The sequence below is a fragment of the Terrapene carolina genome, unplaced genomic scaffold (assembly GCF_002925995.2).
Source record: "Terrapene carolina triunguis isolate 2854851 unplaced genomic scaffold, T_m_triunguis-2.0 Scaffold746, whole genome shotgun sequence".
NCBI classification, from domain to species: Eukaryota; Metazoa; Chordata; order Testudines; family Emydidae; genus Terrapene; species Terrapene triunguis.
Window position 1 is genome coordinate 582,507 of NW_020665097.1, and position 15,567 is coordinate 598,073.

The following is a 15,567-nucleotide window of genomic DNA, read 5'->3' on the forward strand; positions in this document are numbered from 1 at the left end:
AGAGACCCCACCAGTCACCTGGATACCTCTGAGGAGCCGAAGGCAGAGAACCCTGCCTTAAACAGCAAGGAGGAGAAGTACTGGGGGGAGAGGGGTCCAGCTAAATCAGGACCAGTTTGAGACTCTACCTCAGTTTAGCCAGTGTCATCAGCTGAGCATGAATGAGCCCAATCCAGGGTACGTCACTTCAGGTAAGCGTGTGCATACATTTTCCCTTACAATATGTAAATGTAAAGATGATGCCTGGACCAACCCCGAGATAGCAGGAGAAAGGTATTGACTTTCCATTGTTTTACTCATTCAAGAGGAGGTAGTGGTACAACCAACAGAGGTAGAGTTATTTGCTTTTCGTTCCCTGGCAGAGTTAGGCGCAGGGTAGGAGCCCATGCAGGAGCAGTTTATGTCCATAAGGACATATCTTTTGTATCCTCCTGAGAAGCCTCATGATGGTACTCTGCAATCCTCTCCTAAAAAGATTTAGGGATGATAGCTTTATTTCTTCCTCTCATGGCACTCCATGACGGCTGCAACAGTGCCTTCTGAAGTCAACGAGCTAGCGGCATATGGACTTGGGCAGTTTTGGGATGCCAGCAGCAGCTGGGCTCTCTGGGCCCGTTTTACCCGAAGGTTGACTGTGCGCTGTGTGAAGAAGTACTTATTTTTGTTTGTTTTAAACCTCCTGCCTATTAATTTCATTGGGTGCCCCCTGGCTCTTGTGTTAAGTAAAGGAATAAACAACACTTCCATATTCCCTTTCTCCACACTATTCATGATTTTATAAACCTCTATCATATCCCCCCTTAGTAATCTCTTTTCCAAGCTGAAAAGTCTCAGTCTTTTTAATCTCTCCTCACATGGAAGCTCTTCCATAACTTTAATCATTTTTGTTGTCCTTTTCTGTACCTTTTCCAATACTAAGCATCTTTTTTGAGATGGGGCAACCAACTCACATGCAGTATTCAAGGTGTGGGTGCACCATGGATTTATATAGTGACATAATGATATTTTCTGTCTTATTATCTATCGCTTTCTTAATGGTTCCTAACATTGTTAGCTTTGACTGCGGATGCATATTGAGCGGCATTTTCAGAGAACTCTACACGACTCCAAGATCTCTTTCCAGAGTGGTAACAGCTAATTTAGAACCTATCATTTTGTGTGTATAGTTGGGATTGTGTTTTCCAATGTGCATTATTTTGCAATTTATCAACCATTTTCTTGCCTAGTCACCCAGTTTTCTGAGATCCCCTTCTAACTCTTCACAGTCTGTTTTGCACTTAACTATCTTGAGTAATTTTGTATTGTCTGCAAATTTTGCCAACTCACTGTTCACCCCTTTTTCCAGAACATTTATGAATATGATGAACAGCACTGTTCTCAGTACCGTTTCCTGGAGGATACCACTATTTACCTCTCTCCATTCTGAAATGTGACCATTTATTCCTACCCTTTGTTTCCTGACTTTTAACCAGTCCTTGATCCATGAAAGGACCTTTCCTCTTATCCCATGACGGCTTACTTTGCTCAGGGACCATGTCAAAGGCTTTCTGAAAGTCTAAGTACAGTATATCCACTGGATTATCCTTGTCACGTGCTTGTTGTCTCCCTCAAAGAATCTAATAGGTTGGTGAGGCATGATTTCCCTTTACAAAAGCAGTGTTGACTCTTCCCCAACAAACTGTGTTCATCTATACGTCTGATAATTCTGTTTTTTGCTATAGTTTCATCCAATTTGCCTGCTACTGAAAGTTAGGCTTATTGGCCTATAAAATTGCTAGGATCACCTCTGGAGCTTTTTTTAAAAATTGGTGTCACAATTTATCCTCCAGGCATCTGGTACAGAAGCTGATCTAAATGATAGGGTAGTTTTGCAATTTCATATTTGAATGCCTTCAGAACTCTTGGGTGAATACCATCTGGTCCTGGTGACTTATTAGTTTCATTTATCAATTTGTTCAAAAATCTCCTCTACTGACAACTCAATCTGTGACAGTTCCTCAGATCTGTCACCTAAGAAGAGTGGCTCAGTTATGAGAAACTCCCTCACATCCTCTGCAAAGACTGATGCAAAGTTTTGTTTAGTTTCTCCACAATGGCCTAATCTTTTTTGAATGCCCCGTTAGCATGTTGATCGTCCGGCGAACCCACTGATTGTTTGGCAAGCTTCCTGCTTCTAATGGACGTACTTAAAAAAAAATTGCTGTTTGTTTTTAAGACTTTGGTTAGTTGGTCTTCAAATGCTTTTTTGGCCTGCCTAAATTATATTTTTACACTTGACTTCCCACAATTTATGCTCCTTTCCATTTTCCTCAGTAAGACTTAACTTCCACTTTTTAAAGGATGCCTTTTTGCCTCTCACCGCTTCTTTTACTTTGTTGTTTAGCCATGGTGGCACTTTTTTGGTCCTTTTACAATGTTTTTAATTTGGGGTATACATTTAATGTGAGCCTCTATTATGGTGTTTAAAAAAAAATTCCATGCAGCTTGCAGGCATTTCACTTTTGACTGAGCCTTTTAATTTCCATTTAACTAGCTTCCTAATTTATGTATAGTTCACCTTTCTGAAGTTAAATGCTACTATGGTGGGGCTTCTTTGCTGTCCTCCCCCCCCCCCCCCCCCCCCCCCCGGATGTTAAATTTAATTATATTATGGTTGCAATTACCAAGCGATTCAGCTATATTCACCTCTTGGAACAGATCCTGTGCTCTGCTTAGGACTAAATCAAGAACTGCCTTTCCCCTTGTGGGTTCTAGGACTAGCTGTTCTAAAGAGGAGTTATTGAATGGTGTCTAGAAACTTTATCTTCGCATACCATCCTTAGGTGACATGTATCCATTAATATGGGGATAGTTGAAATCCTGCATTATTATTGAGATTTCTATTTTTTACAGCCTCTCTAATCTCCCTGAGCATTTCACAATCACCATCTTGGTCAGTAATATATTTCTACTATATTCACATGGCGCTCTCTCCAGAAGAGCTCTCAATGGCTTCCCCAACCATTCTGTGATCTTTTAGTATAGGCAGATGGCATATTTTACAACCCTTCGTCCCTCCCTGCCTATGAAGATGTTATGTGAGCCATAGGACTCTGGCAGACAGTGAAGGAGTGACCATGGAGGCACAAGAGGCTTCAAAATGTCTATAAGCCAATTAAGTATGTTTACATTTAAAAATCTTCCCTTATAAAATTACTGAATATTACTGAACAGCACTGGAGGCCACAACAAACATAGCTGCAGGCAGCCTGTAGGCTGTATGAGTACCAAGGCACTCCACTAAGGCCATGAGTATTTTAGCTTCCATCAAGGTCTATGCTAACTAATACAAAATAGCACAGATGAAGCAAGTGACTACACAGAACACAGAACAGTATTCTGAGTGGCAGGGAAGAGTGAAGTCCAAGGTGGCAAATACCTTGGCTCATCTTCTTAATGATTCCTGCTGCTTGACAGCCAGAGAGATGAATTAACTAGTCTGGACTGGGGGACAGGAGGGAATAGTATCCTAACATATTAAACAACTCAAAATATTTATTCCTAATGCATTTTCTGTCTATAAACCAGAAGGGATATTATTCCTAATTATAAATACCCTCCCCTCCACAAAATTTCAAGACTGGCTGAATCACTGAGAGTATACCCCTCCCGGTGTCCATCTCCAAAAACCACTGATTCGGTGATTTCAGTAGGAGGGAGAAAATACCCAAGATACAAAGGACTTCATATTCTTCATAGACATTGTGGCATTACATCCCATATACTTCATAGAGATATTGTTATATAGGATATGATTATGGCATACCTATAATGTATTTTATACAAGGTAAGACATGTGAGAGATCATTGGAAAGGTTATGATTCAGTGAATAGGATTATCCTATTTGTATGCATGTATCATTTTGGTATCTAAAGTTAGGAATACTATCTATGCATCAATTACAAATGTGTTTACACCTGGGGAATGCCCACTAGGCAGAATGCAATCAGTTTAGATGTCTCACTGGGAAGAGCCATTAGGGAGAACAATAGGTCTTAGAAAATGCTGATCACCCACTGAGAAGCCTTCCAGGGGACGATGCAAACAGACTCTGGGTTATGGCTGCAGGGACCTGTGACCAAGTCACCTGGTACTGAACTCCATAATAATACTAGTGTTTTTCCACTGACTGGGTTTGAGGATCAAACTGGTAGACAAAGGATTCCTGCCATATGCAAAAGCTATTTAAGGCAGGGGAGTGACATCATTGTGCTTCGTTCTTCTTTGACTCCCTGTCCAAGAAAGAGGACTACTGGAAACACCTGGGAACAAGACTGGACTAGGGGAGAAGGGCTGAGCCCAGGCTAGAGAGTGTCTGGCCTGTGAAAGGAATATCTGGAGTTTTAAGCTGCAGGCAAGTGCAGCTTACCTTCAAGAATCTCGGCAATTTGCCTAGAACAGCATTTTGGGTGAGAATTTGCTACTTATAACCAGTTTCTTTGGTTTATTAAGCTTAGATTGTGTGTTTGTTTTATTTGCTAGGTAATCTGCTTTGAACGGTTTGCTAGCCCTTATAATCACTTAAAATCTATCTTTTGTAGTTAATAAACTTGTTTTGTCTAAAACTAGTGTGTGGGGAAATCATAATTTGGGGGCAAAAAGCTGTGTATATCCCTCTCCACATTGAGAGAGGGGGCGAATTTCATGAGCTTACACTGTACAGTTCTCTGTGCCGCGCAAGACGGTACAATTGTGTGGTTACCCTCTTGAGGGGGGTGTGCACTTGAGTACTGAGCAATTCCTTAGCTGTGCCTTCCCATACACAGTTGATCTCAGCATCTGTGTGTACAGCTGAAGCTGGGTGTGTCCCTACCTGTATGTGTGCTGGTCAAGTGCAGTCTGAAGCCTGAGGGAGGGCTTGGCTGGCTTGCCTTACCAATACAGTATAAATGGAGCCCAGGCTGGAGGGTCAGGTGGACTCAGTGGTACCCCAGTTCCAGGCAGCACCCCAAAGTGGGGGGAACCTGTCACAGACATGTAATGTGTAATCTGAGAAGAAGCAGCAGCAGATTTCTCAATCTGTACTTACAGGGAGGTTTAGCTTGACAGCGTCCACAGGATGATGGAAAGGCCACGCAAACTGGTGTTTCCATAGTGTCTTGAGCACCACTTTGAGTAGATACTGCAGTTGGTTGGTCTGTCGTTTGGGCTTGTTAGGGTTGGAGGTCTCTGGTGGAGGGGGGTTAGTGCCTACAATATTGCCTTGTTGGGGTTGGGTCTGTGCCTGTGTTGTAGACATTTGTGTAGTTTCTAGTCCATCCCCCATTACTGGTAAATTTCTCAGTCTTGTCCCAGGGCCGCTCTCCACAGACATGCTATTGATCCCATCGCATTCCTCACCAGGCACTCTGTAAGACAAATGCAACAGAATTAACTGCAGGTCAGTTAAAACTGACAGTTTTCATTAGTAACTACATATTGCTTAAGTACAAACCAGGAAATCACTGCATACTTCAAATTTACTGAGAATACTGGATATACTTCCAACAGCCTGCAACCTTCGCAGGATAGTTCAGTAAAAGCCTTCTGTTGTTCAGTAGCATGTATTAGCCAAATGATTGGACATATTCCTAGATCCCAAGGCTGAAAAGGATATCCTGGGTAAGTCAGTTGATTCTAGTTCCCCTCTTTTCGCACCTAGCCATTTTCTTCTGTCTCCTTACAGGATATATCTTTTATTTTTGTATTTGCCCATGTTGAGTTTTTTCAACAAGGAGCCCAGAAAGGAATAGAATACCTCAATATGAGTAGTCTTATTAATGCTGTGTAGAGAAGAATCGCCTCCTCCCTGGTATCACAAATGAGAACCAAATTAGCATGGCATTATTAGCTGCGACATAGTTAACGTTTCATTGCCTTTGCCACTTAAAGCCTTTCATTTTCTACGAAGAGCAAGAACCTTAATTATCAGATTTAAGCCCCTCACTATAAGAGTTCTTCTAATTTCTGAGACGAGGCTGTGTTGGGTCAGGGTTAGCTAACACATTACTTAACCACAACCAACCACAATGTTTACTGCAACCAAACACAATGTTTACTGAAGTGTAGATGCTGATTAACACCTTTATATCTCAACAAGTTATACTGAAAATGTCATGGTTAGGTAGGAAGTAGCTAACATGTCAGCTAACCCAAATATACCTCAACCTTTTCCTAATTTAGGCAAACCATATGAGACTCATAGCTAACAATTTCTATGAAGTGTTTCAATCATATTATTCAGCAGTGACTAATCATTGGAATCTGCTTCGGTGTGTCTTCTTTGCTAATTCTTATAGTTTAACATTGAGAAACACTGATAGTTCAAACTTGAGACGAGACGTACAGAAATATTGATTAGAGCAGATATTGATATCAGACTACTTTTATCTCATCAAAATATGAGTCTCTCAAAATGTAAGTTTCTCTCATTATTCACCAAAACTGCTTTCATGTAACACCAAAGGAAGCTGACAGAGAAAGCATTGGTCTTAAACAACTGTATTACATCCCAACCAGTTATGTGCTTAATCTGTTGGACTAGAAGTACTGACCTTTCCTAGAGAGCCTCTCCTACCCTCTAGAACCTTGGAAAGCAACACCAGCCTATACCGCCACATCTCTCAGATGCACAAAGCAGTGTTGGCATCTCTTCCCTGAACCACTCATGCTAGATCAAAATCCAGCTATAGCAAGATGTTACAACAAAGTGTCGGCTGACCATGCTATTGGGTCTCTTCTACATGCAGTCAAGCACCTCATCCAACACCAGGCCACGGACAGGGGTGAAAGTAGGCCAGTACGGCATACCGGTAAGAAGTCCATACACAGTCAACGTTAAAGCGCTGCCGCAGCAAAGCATTAAATTGCTCCTGAGGGTCCTTAAAATGCTACTGCGGTGGCGGCTGGAGCTCCAGGCCCTTTTAAATCGCCGCCGGAGCCCCAGGTGGTGCGTGCAGGCAAGGCAGTGCAGATGGGCTGGCTGGGGGAGGCGAACCTCCAGTCCCGCCCCTTCCGCTCGAGGCCTGGAGTAAGTGTTCCATATTACTTTCATCCCTGACCACAGATGACAGTAATGACAGGGTGGGTGAGGCAGTATCTTTTATTAGACCGACTTCCGTTGGTGAAAGAGACAAGCTTTTGTCTCACAGAGCTCTTCTTCAGTTCTGGGAAAGGAACTCAATGTCACAACTAAATGCAAGGTAGAACAGACTTAAGCATAAAAGAGTTAACACACATTGCAAGAGACCACTGAAGGTGAAATGGACAGTTAAAAACATTGCAGTCATAGGATAAAGGCAGGTGAGTGGGTTACAAATTGTTGTAATGAGCCATAAATCCAGTGTCTTTATTAAATCCATGATTTTTAGGGTCTAACAAAGTTATGAATTTAACTATCAGAAGACAAGCTTGGGAGCTATTATGCAGGTTTCCTTTGAGAAAAAGGACTAAGATATCAGATATGGAGTGACCATTTTATGAAAAGTGTTCACCCACAGGCGTTTTTGTTTTATCATTTTTCTGTGCGAGTTCATTTGAGAATGTAGTGATGATTAGTTTGTTTCACCCACATAGATACTGGGGCATTTAGTGCACTGGATGAGGTACACCACGTGATAAGCATGTGTAGGACCCATGGATCTTGAAAGGTGTGTTGTGAGGGGTACTGATCATTGTAGTAGCGGAGGTATGTCTACAGGTTTTGCATCTGTTACAACAGGGTCTGGTGCCACTTTGAGTTGGTGCGTCCTGTTCTGAGGGTAGCTTGCTTTTGATTTGCTTGAAGAAGCTGGGGGGTTGTATGAAGGCCAGAAGAGGGGATTTAGGAAAGATTTATTTCAAGATGTGGTCCACATCAAGTGTGTTGTTTAATGATACCCCCTACAGACTGCAGTGTGGGGTGGTAGTGACAAGTAGGGGAGTGCAGTGTCGTCGTCCCCCAACCCCGTACTGAAGCAAGTCCTTTTAGGGTAATTGGGCAGCCCATTCTACTTCTCTGGTGGAGTGTACTTGTTTGGTGAACATGGTTTTAAGTGTGTTACGGTGTGTATCCCAGACTTTCTCCAAGAAACATTCTATGGTAACTGAGTGCCTGGCTGTAGATAACATTTTGGGGGTGTTTGGGGTGGTTACTGGATCTGTGAAGGTAAGTGTAGTGATCTGTGAGTTTCTTGTATATAGTTATCTTCAGCTGATCGTGGAGTCTAGGAAGTTGATACTGGTGTGAGTTTTAGCTCTGGTCTACGCTACAGAGTTAGGTCGACATAAGCTGCCTTTCGTCATCCTAATAATGTCAGTATCTACACTGCAAGATCCCTCCCGCTACGTCAACTTAGCTCCACCTCCGTGAGAGGTGTAGTGATTAAGTTAATGTAGTTAGGTCGACGTAACAGCAGTATAGACAATGCATTCCTTACGTCAACTTAACTGGCCTCCAGGAGGTGTCTCACAATGCTCCATTGTGACCACTCTGGTCACAGTCTTCAACTCCTCTGCCCAGTGGTCAGGTATGAAGGAAAAAGCCCCTCCCCTATTAAAGGACCACTAATTTTGAATTTCCATTTCCTGTTTGCTTGGTGTGGAGAGCTTGCCTGCCCAGCTAAGCATGCCAGTTCCACACTCCAAATGCGCTCCTGCCTGGATTACACAGGAGATGGTGGATCTCCTGGGTTTGTGGGGAGAAGGGGCTGTCCAGACACATTTCAGCTCCAGCCATAGAAATGTGAACATCTATGAGCAGATCTCTTGGGGCACAGTGCAGAATGGCTACCAGAGGACCTGCAGCAGTGCCGTGTGAAAGCCAAGGAGCTGCGGCAGGCATACTAGAAGACAAAGAAAGCAAGCAGTTGCTCTGGTGCAGCGCCACAAACATGCCGCTTTTACAAGGAGCTGCGTGCTATATTTGGCAGCGACCACACAACCACCCCCAACAGCTGTGCGAATACCTTGAATAAGTCAGAGTCATGGGCCAACATAGGCAACACTGGGATGACTGTGTTGCACAAGGAAGAGAGACAGGCAAATAAGGGATCCATTGTCCCAGAGAGCCAGGAGTTATTTGTAACCCCAGAGCAGTTCAGCCAGTCACAGCAGTCCAGCATGGGTGAGCATGATGCAGGGAAGGAACCTCTCGTAAGTATGCAGTTCACAATATTGTGGGGGCACATTTTATTTGCTATTTTTTCTTGAAATAACCAGTGCAGGTACAGTGGCTATCTGCTTCTAATTGCCTGGCACAGATAGCCAGAGGGCGCCCTGCAAAAAAGATTATTTATGCACACCGAGATGTCCTGTGAATCCTCCACAGAAATAAGAACATTACCTACCTTTCGTAACTGCTGTTCTTCGAGATGTGTTCCTCATGTCCATTCCGGGAGCGCGCATTCCATGTGCACAGTTGCCAGAGATTTTTTCCCCCTAGTGGTATCTGTAGGGCCAGCTCTGGCAACTCCTGGAGGCCAGCACTTATGCACCGATATAAGGGGCGCCACCGGCCCTGCACCGTTTCAGTTCCTTTTTGCTGTGAACGCCTATCGCGGGACAGGTGGGCAAGTCATGGAATGGACACGAGCAACAGCTCGAAGAACAACAGTTACGAAAGGTAAGTAACCGTCCTTTCTTCTTCGAGTGCTTGTGCATGTCGATTCCATTCTGGGTGACACACAAGCAGAAGTCCTGGAGGTGGGTTAGGAGTTTAAGGTCATGTCCACTGCAGCACAGCCCTCCTGAAACTAGCATCATCTTTTGCCTGTTGGGTGATCACATAGTGGGATTCGAATGTGTGGACCGAGGACCACGTCACTCCCTTGCAGATGTTCTGTATTGGTATATGTGCCAGAAACGCAGCTGAAGATGCTTGAGCCCTTGTTGAGTGGGCCTTCATGATGCCTGCGCCAGACACCACCGCCTGCTCATAGCAGACCCGGATATGGGCCATGATCCATGGCTAGACTGTTTGGACCGTTACTGGGAGGCCTTTCACAAAAAGCCATGTGGATTTGCAGAAAGGTCTTCTCCTGTCTATATAAAAGGCCAAGGCACTTCTAATATCCAGAGAATGCAGATGCCACTCTTCTTCTGTATTATGCGATTTAGGGCAGAAGACTTGTAGGAAGATGTTCTGGTTGTAAAAAAGACACCACCTTGGGGAAAGAGGCTGAGCGGGGGCGCAATCAGACCTTGTCCTTAAAGAATACAATATAGGGAAGCTCCGATGTTAGCACCTGAAGCATCTAGACTCTTTCTAGCAAAGTAATTGCTACCAGGAAGGTGACTTTCCAAGAGAGTAGCAGAGGAGAGCATTTTGCCAATGGCTCGAACAGAGGCCCAGTGAGCTTGGACAAGACCAGGTTTAAATCCCATGGCGATTTAAACGAACCTGCGGGTAGAGCTTCTCCAGACCTTCACTGAATCTGTCATACCCTTGGCAAAGACTGTCCAACCCTGGATTGGAGGATGGAATACCGATATTGCTGTCAAATGCACCTTGATAGAGGCTAGCGACAGACCTTAATGCTTCACATAAAGGAGGTAGTCCAGGATGGACTGTAAGGACACTTGCAGAGGAGGGAAGCCATACTCGGCGGCACAGTAAGTAAAGCATTTTCACTTGACCAGGTAAGTGGCCCTAGTCAAGGGCTTTCTGCTACCTAGCCAAAAAAAAAAAAACCAAAAAACCAAAGGAACAGTTACTCACCTTCTCATAACTGTTGTTCTTCGAGATATGTTGCTCATGTCCATTCCAATTAGGTGTGTGCGCTCCGCAGGCACACTCGTTGGAAAGTTTTCCCCCTAGCAGCACCTGTCAGGTCAGCTATAGAGCCCCTGGGAGTGGCGCCTCCATGGCCTCTTCAGTTCCTTTTTGCTGGCTACTCCAACAGAGGGTTTGGAATGGACATGAGCAACATCTCAAAGAACAACAGTTAAGAGAAGGTGAGTAACCATTTTTTCTTTCGAGTGCTTTCTCATGTCGATTCCAATTAGGTGACTCCCAAGCCCTACCCAGGAGGTGGGGTTGGAGTTACGGAATTGCTGACTGAAACGCCGCTTTGCCGAATGCTGAATCATCTCTGGCATGCTGGGTGATAGCATAATGAGAGGAAAACATGTGAACCGAGGACCACGTCACTGCCCTGCAGATTTCTTGAATTGGGACCTAGGCCAGGAACACCGCCGAGGAGGCCTGTGCCGTTGTGGAATGCACCATTAGTGCAAGAGCTGGAACTCTGGCTAAGTTGTAGCATGTTCGGATGCATGACACGATCTATGACTAAATCCTCTGCAACGAGATCGGGAGTCCTTTCATCAGGTCTGCTACTGCCACGAACAGCTGGTTCGATTTACGGAACAGCTTTTTGCGGTCAATGGAAAAAGGCCAGCGCTCAAATGTCCAGTGAGCGAAGCTTCTGTTCTCGGCTACTTGAGTGAGGCTTAGGGTAAAAGAAAAATGTCCTGGTTGGAAAGGAACTGGGACACCACCTTTGGAAGAAATGCTGGATGAGGCCTGAGTTGCACTTTGTCCTTAAAGAAAACAGTGTAGGGAGGGTCGGAGGTGAGGGCTTGAAGCGCTGATACTCTCCTTGCCGAAGTAATGGCGACTAGGAAGACCACCTTCTATGATAGGTATAGCAGCAAGCAAAGCGTCAGGGATTCCAACGTGGGGGGAGGAGGTGTGTGTGTGAAAGGACCAGGCAGAGGTCCCACACCAGGACCGGTTGTCTAAGCTGAGGGTACAGCCTTTCCAGACCTCTCAGGAAATGTCCAACCATGGGGTTGGCAAAAACGGAACACCCAGCTGCTCCTGGCTGGAAGGCAGAAATGGTTGCCAAGTGCACCTTGATGGACGATGCCACCAGACCTTGCTGTTTTAAGTGCAATAGACAGTCCAGGATGAGAGAGATGGGCACCTGCAGCTGAGGTGTGCGGCCCTGAGGGCACCAGATTGCAAACCTTTTCCACTTGACCAGGTAGGTGGCCCTGGTGGAGGGCTTCTGCTACCAAACAAGACCTCCCTAACAGGCTCTGAGCACGAGTTCAATGGGGTTTAGCCATGAAGCCATGTGATGAAGGGACTGGAGGTTGGGGTAATGAAGGCAACCGTGGTCTTGGGTGATCAGGTCCGGGACCAGGGTCAGTGCGATGGGGCATCCACCAACAGCTCCAGGAGTGTGGTGTACTAGTGTTGGTGAGGCCATGCCAATGCCACCAGTATGACCACCGCCTTGTCCCTGCAGATCTTGAGCAGGACCTTGTGCACGAGTGGGAACGGTGGGAATGCCTACAGCAGATGTTCCGTCCAGGGGAGGAGAAATGCATCTGCAAGCGAGCCCAGGCTATGATTCTGGAAGGAGCAGAGTCACAGGCACTTTGTTGCCTCATGTGGCAAACAGGTCAAGTGATCTTGTGCGTAAAAAGGTTGGAGACCACTGGTCTATACGGTCTTGCCTTTGACAATCGGTAAGAAATGGGAGCAGGTGTTTCGAACAGCTCATAGCGCTAAAAGATTTATATGAAGATTGGATTCCACCGGCCCTGGACAGAACGTGAGTTTAGTATGCACCCCAACCCCGGATGGATGCATCCGTGGTGATAGTGAGCGTTGGCCGATTCTGTACAAAGGGCACCCCCCTGCAGACACCGTGGATAAATAAGGGAGTCTTATTTGTTCAACATTGTGATATGCTTGTTTATATTGTGCTTGTGTGGGACAGTTTGTCTGGAGCCAAGTTTGTAGACACCGCATGTGTAACCTTGCATGTCTGACGACGAAGGTCGTGACAGCCCTGTGGCCTAGAAATTGCAGTCAAGTTCTGGCAGATACTTATGGACTGTTTCACGTTGTGGAGATCAGGTTGGTTAAAATCAGAAATCGTTTTCTTGGTAGATAGGTCGTCGCCTAGGGAGACTTGAGATAGAACCCAATAAACTCTAGTTCTTGTACTGGTGTCAGAGTTGATTTTTTTATATTTATTTGAAGGCCTAACCTAGTAAATAGAGTTACTTTCTGTTCGGTGGACTCTAATGCTGCTTGCAGTGTCGGAAGTTTCAGCAGCCAGTCTTCCAACTACGGAAATACACCTCTACCCCGATATAACGCGACACAATATAACACAAATTTGGATACAACGTGGTAAAGCAGCGCTCCGGGAGGGCAGGGCTGCGCACTCCGGTGGATCAAAGCAAGTTAGATATAACACAGTTTCACCTATAACGCAGTAAGATTTTTTGGCTCCCGAGCACAGCGTTATATTGGGGTAGAGGTGTATCAGGATTCCTTTTTCTGCAAAGGTAGGCAGCTACAACAGCTAAGACATTTGAAAATACCCAAGGGGAAGTGGATAGGGTAGGACCTTGTATTGGAAATGTCCCTGCGCTACTGCAAATTGGAGAACCTTCCAATGTGAGGGATGGATGGTTATATGAAAATACACGTCCTGGAGGTTGAGGGCTGAGAACCAATCCCCCCTTTCTAGCACTGGAATTATGGTACCTGGTGTGACCATTTTGAATCACTGTCTCTTCACAAACTTGTTGAGTCGCCGTAGGCAAGGATGGGTCTCCACCTTCCTGGGTTTTTTTCTGCATGAGAAAGTGGTATGAAAAGAATCCCTTCTTTCTATATTCTGTTGGGATGGGTTCCACTGCTCCTACGTGTAAGAAGTGGCTACATCTTGTTACAGTAAATGTTCGTGAGAGGGGCCCCTAAAGAGGGACGGGGAGGGAGAGTGGGTAGGGGATCTGGAGGTAATGGGGATGGAGTAACCACTCTGGATAATTTCTAATACCCATCTGTCTGATGTAATAGTTTTCCAGATTGGGTAGAATGGAAGGAAGCAGATGACACTAAACAGGGAGGAGTGGTAGATACGCTGGAGGGTAGGGATAGGATACAGAGGGACCTAGACAAATTAGAGGATTGGGCCAAAAGAAATCTGATGAGGTTCAACAAGGACAAGTGCAGAGTCCTGCACTTAGGACGGAAGAATCCCATGCACTGCTACAGACTAGGGCCCGAATGGCTAGGCATCAGTTCTGCCTAAAAGGACCTAGGGGTTACAATGGATGAGAAGCTGGATATGAGTCAACAGTGTGCCCTTGTTGCTATGAAGGCTAACAGCATTTTGGGCTATATAAGTAGGGGCATTGCCATCAGATCGAGGGATGTGATCATTCCCCTCTATTCAACATCTGGAGTACTGTGTCCAGTTTTGGGCCCCACACTACAAGGAGGATGTGGAAAAATTGGAAAGAGTCCAGGGGAGAGCAACAAAAATGATTAGGAGGCTGGAGCACATGACTTATGAGGAGAGGCTGAGGGAACTGGGATTGCTTAGTCTGCAGAAGAGAAGAATGAGGGGGGATTTGATAGCTGCCTTCAACTACCTGAAAGGGGGTTCCAAAGAAGATGGATCTAGACTGTTCTCAGTGGTACCAGATGACAGAACAAGGTCTCAAGTTGCAGTGGGAGAGGTTTAGGTTGGATATTAGGAAAAACTTTTTCACTAGGAGGGTGGTGCAGCACTGGGAATGGGTCACCTAGGGAGGTGGTGGAATCTCCTTAGAGGTTTTTAAGGTCAGGCTTGACAAAGCCCTGGCTGGGATGATTTAGTTGGGGATTGGTCCTGCTTTGAGCAGGGGGTTAGACTAGATGACCTCCTGAGGTCCCTTCCAACCCTGATATTCTATGATTCTATTAAGCGATCTCCAAAAAGTTTGAAGATTGTAGATGGTTCCAGCATTGAAAGATGCAGGGTTCACAGGGCCTCCACCAAGGCCTCAAATTTGTTGTCTGGAGGCCGATGGTTGGGATGTAGTATTTGAGGGAGTAGATATTCTGACCACCAGGGGCAGAAACAGAAAACATTGAGGGGAGGACTATCTGTGGCACTGTGCATAAGGAGGGGGTGGAATCTTCGAGGGGCCTGATAATTTCCTTGTCTTCATTTGGTTCTAGGTGTGTAAATACCCAGGGATTGTAATGCCGCCCTTGAGAGTATGTAGCGACTCACCTGTTTTGGCCGCAAAGAATTTGGGTCCTTCGAATGGCAGGTCTTCGACCATCAACTGTACTGGTTCAGGGAACCCAGAAAGATGGAGCCAGAAAGCCGTTCTCATAATCACATTGGTGGCTATGGACCTCGCTGCTGTATCCGCCAAATCCAGAGCAGCCTGTAATGCTATCCTGGTTATGAGTTGTCCTTCTGATACAAATGATCTGAATTGCTCTCTCTCTTCCAGAATAAAATCAATAAATTCAAGAGAATTTTGCGTAATTATTATGATCGTACTTAGCTAGTAACACTTCTTAGTTAGGTATTCTCAAGTGTAAGGTCACCAAGGAGTATGCTTTGCGGCCAAAGAGATTGAGCCTCTTCCAATTCTTTTCATATGGCATGTTCCTGGGGGTAGCTGTCATCTGCCCTGATCATTGACCGCAAGAAGAGAAATTCAGTTCCCTTCGCAATCATGTAGTATTTTTTTAATTAGATCTCTTGCTAGGGTCTGCCAGATTAACTTCACTGGTACCATAATCACATCATTCATGGGAA

The 15,567-nt window shown here is 45.2% G+C and overlaps 1 protein-coding gene across 5 annotated transcripts in view; it reads right to left on the minus strand.

Moving 5' to 3' along the window:
• Positions 1–15,567, minus strand: part of BRD4 (bromodomain containing 4) — a 205,922-nt gene that overhangs the window by 106,055 nt on the left and 84,300 nt on the right. For all 5 annotated transcript variants that reach the window (XM_026660277.1, XM_026660276.1, XM_026660275.1 and 2 more), the window contains exon 3: positions 5,070–5,388. In XM_026660277.1, the coding sequence (XP_026516062.1) occupies positions 5,070–5,354 (285 nt within the window). In that variant the 5' untranslated portion in view covers positions 5,355–5,388. The remainder of the gene's footprint in view (positions 1–5,069; positions 5,389–15,567) is intronic.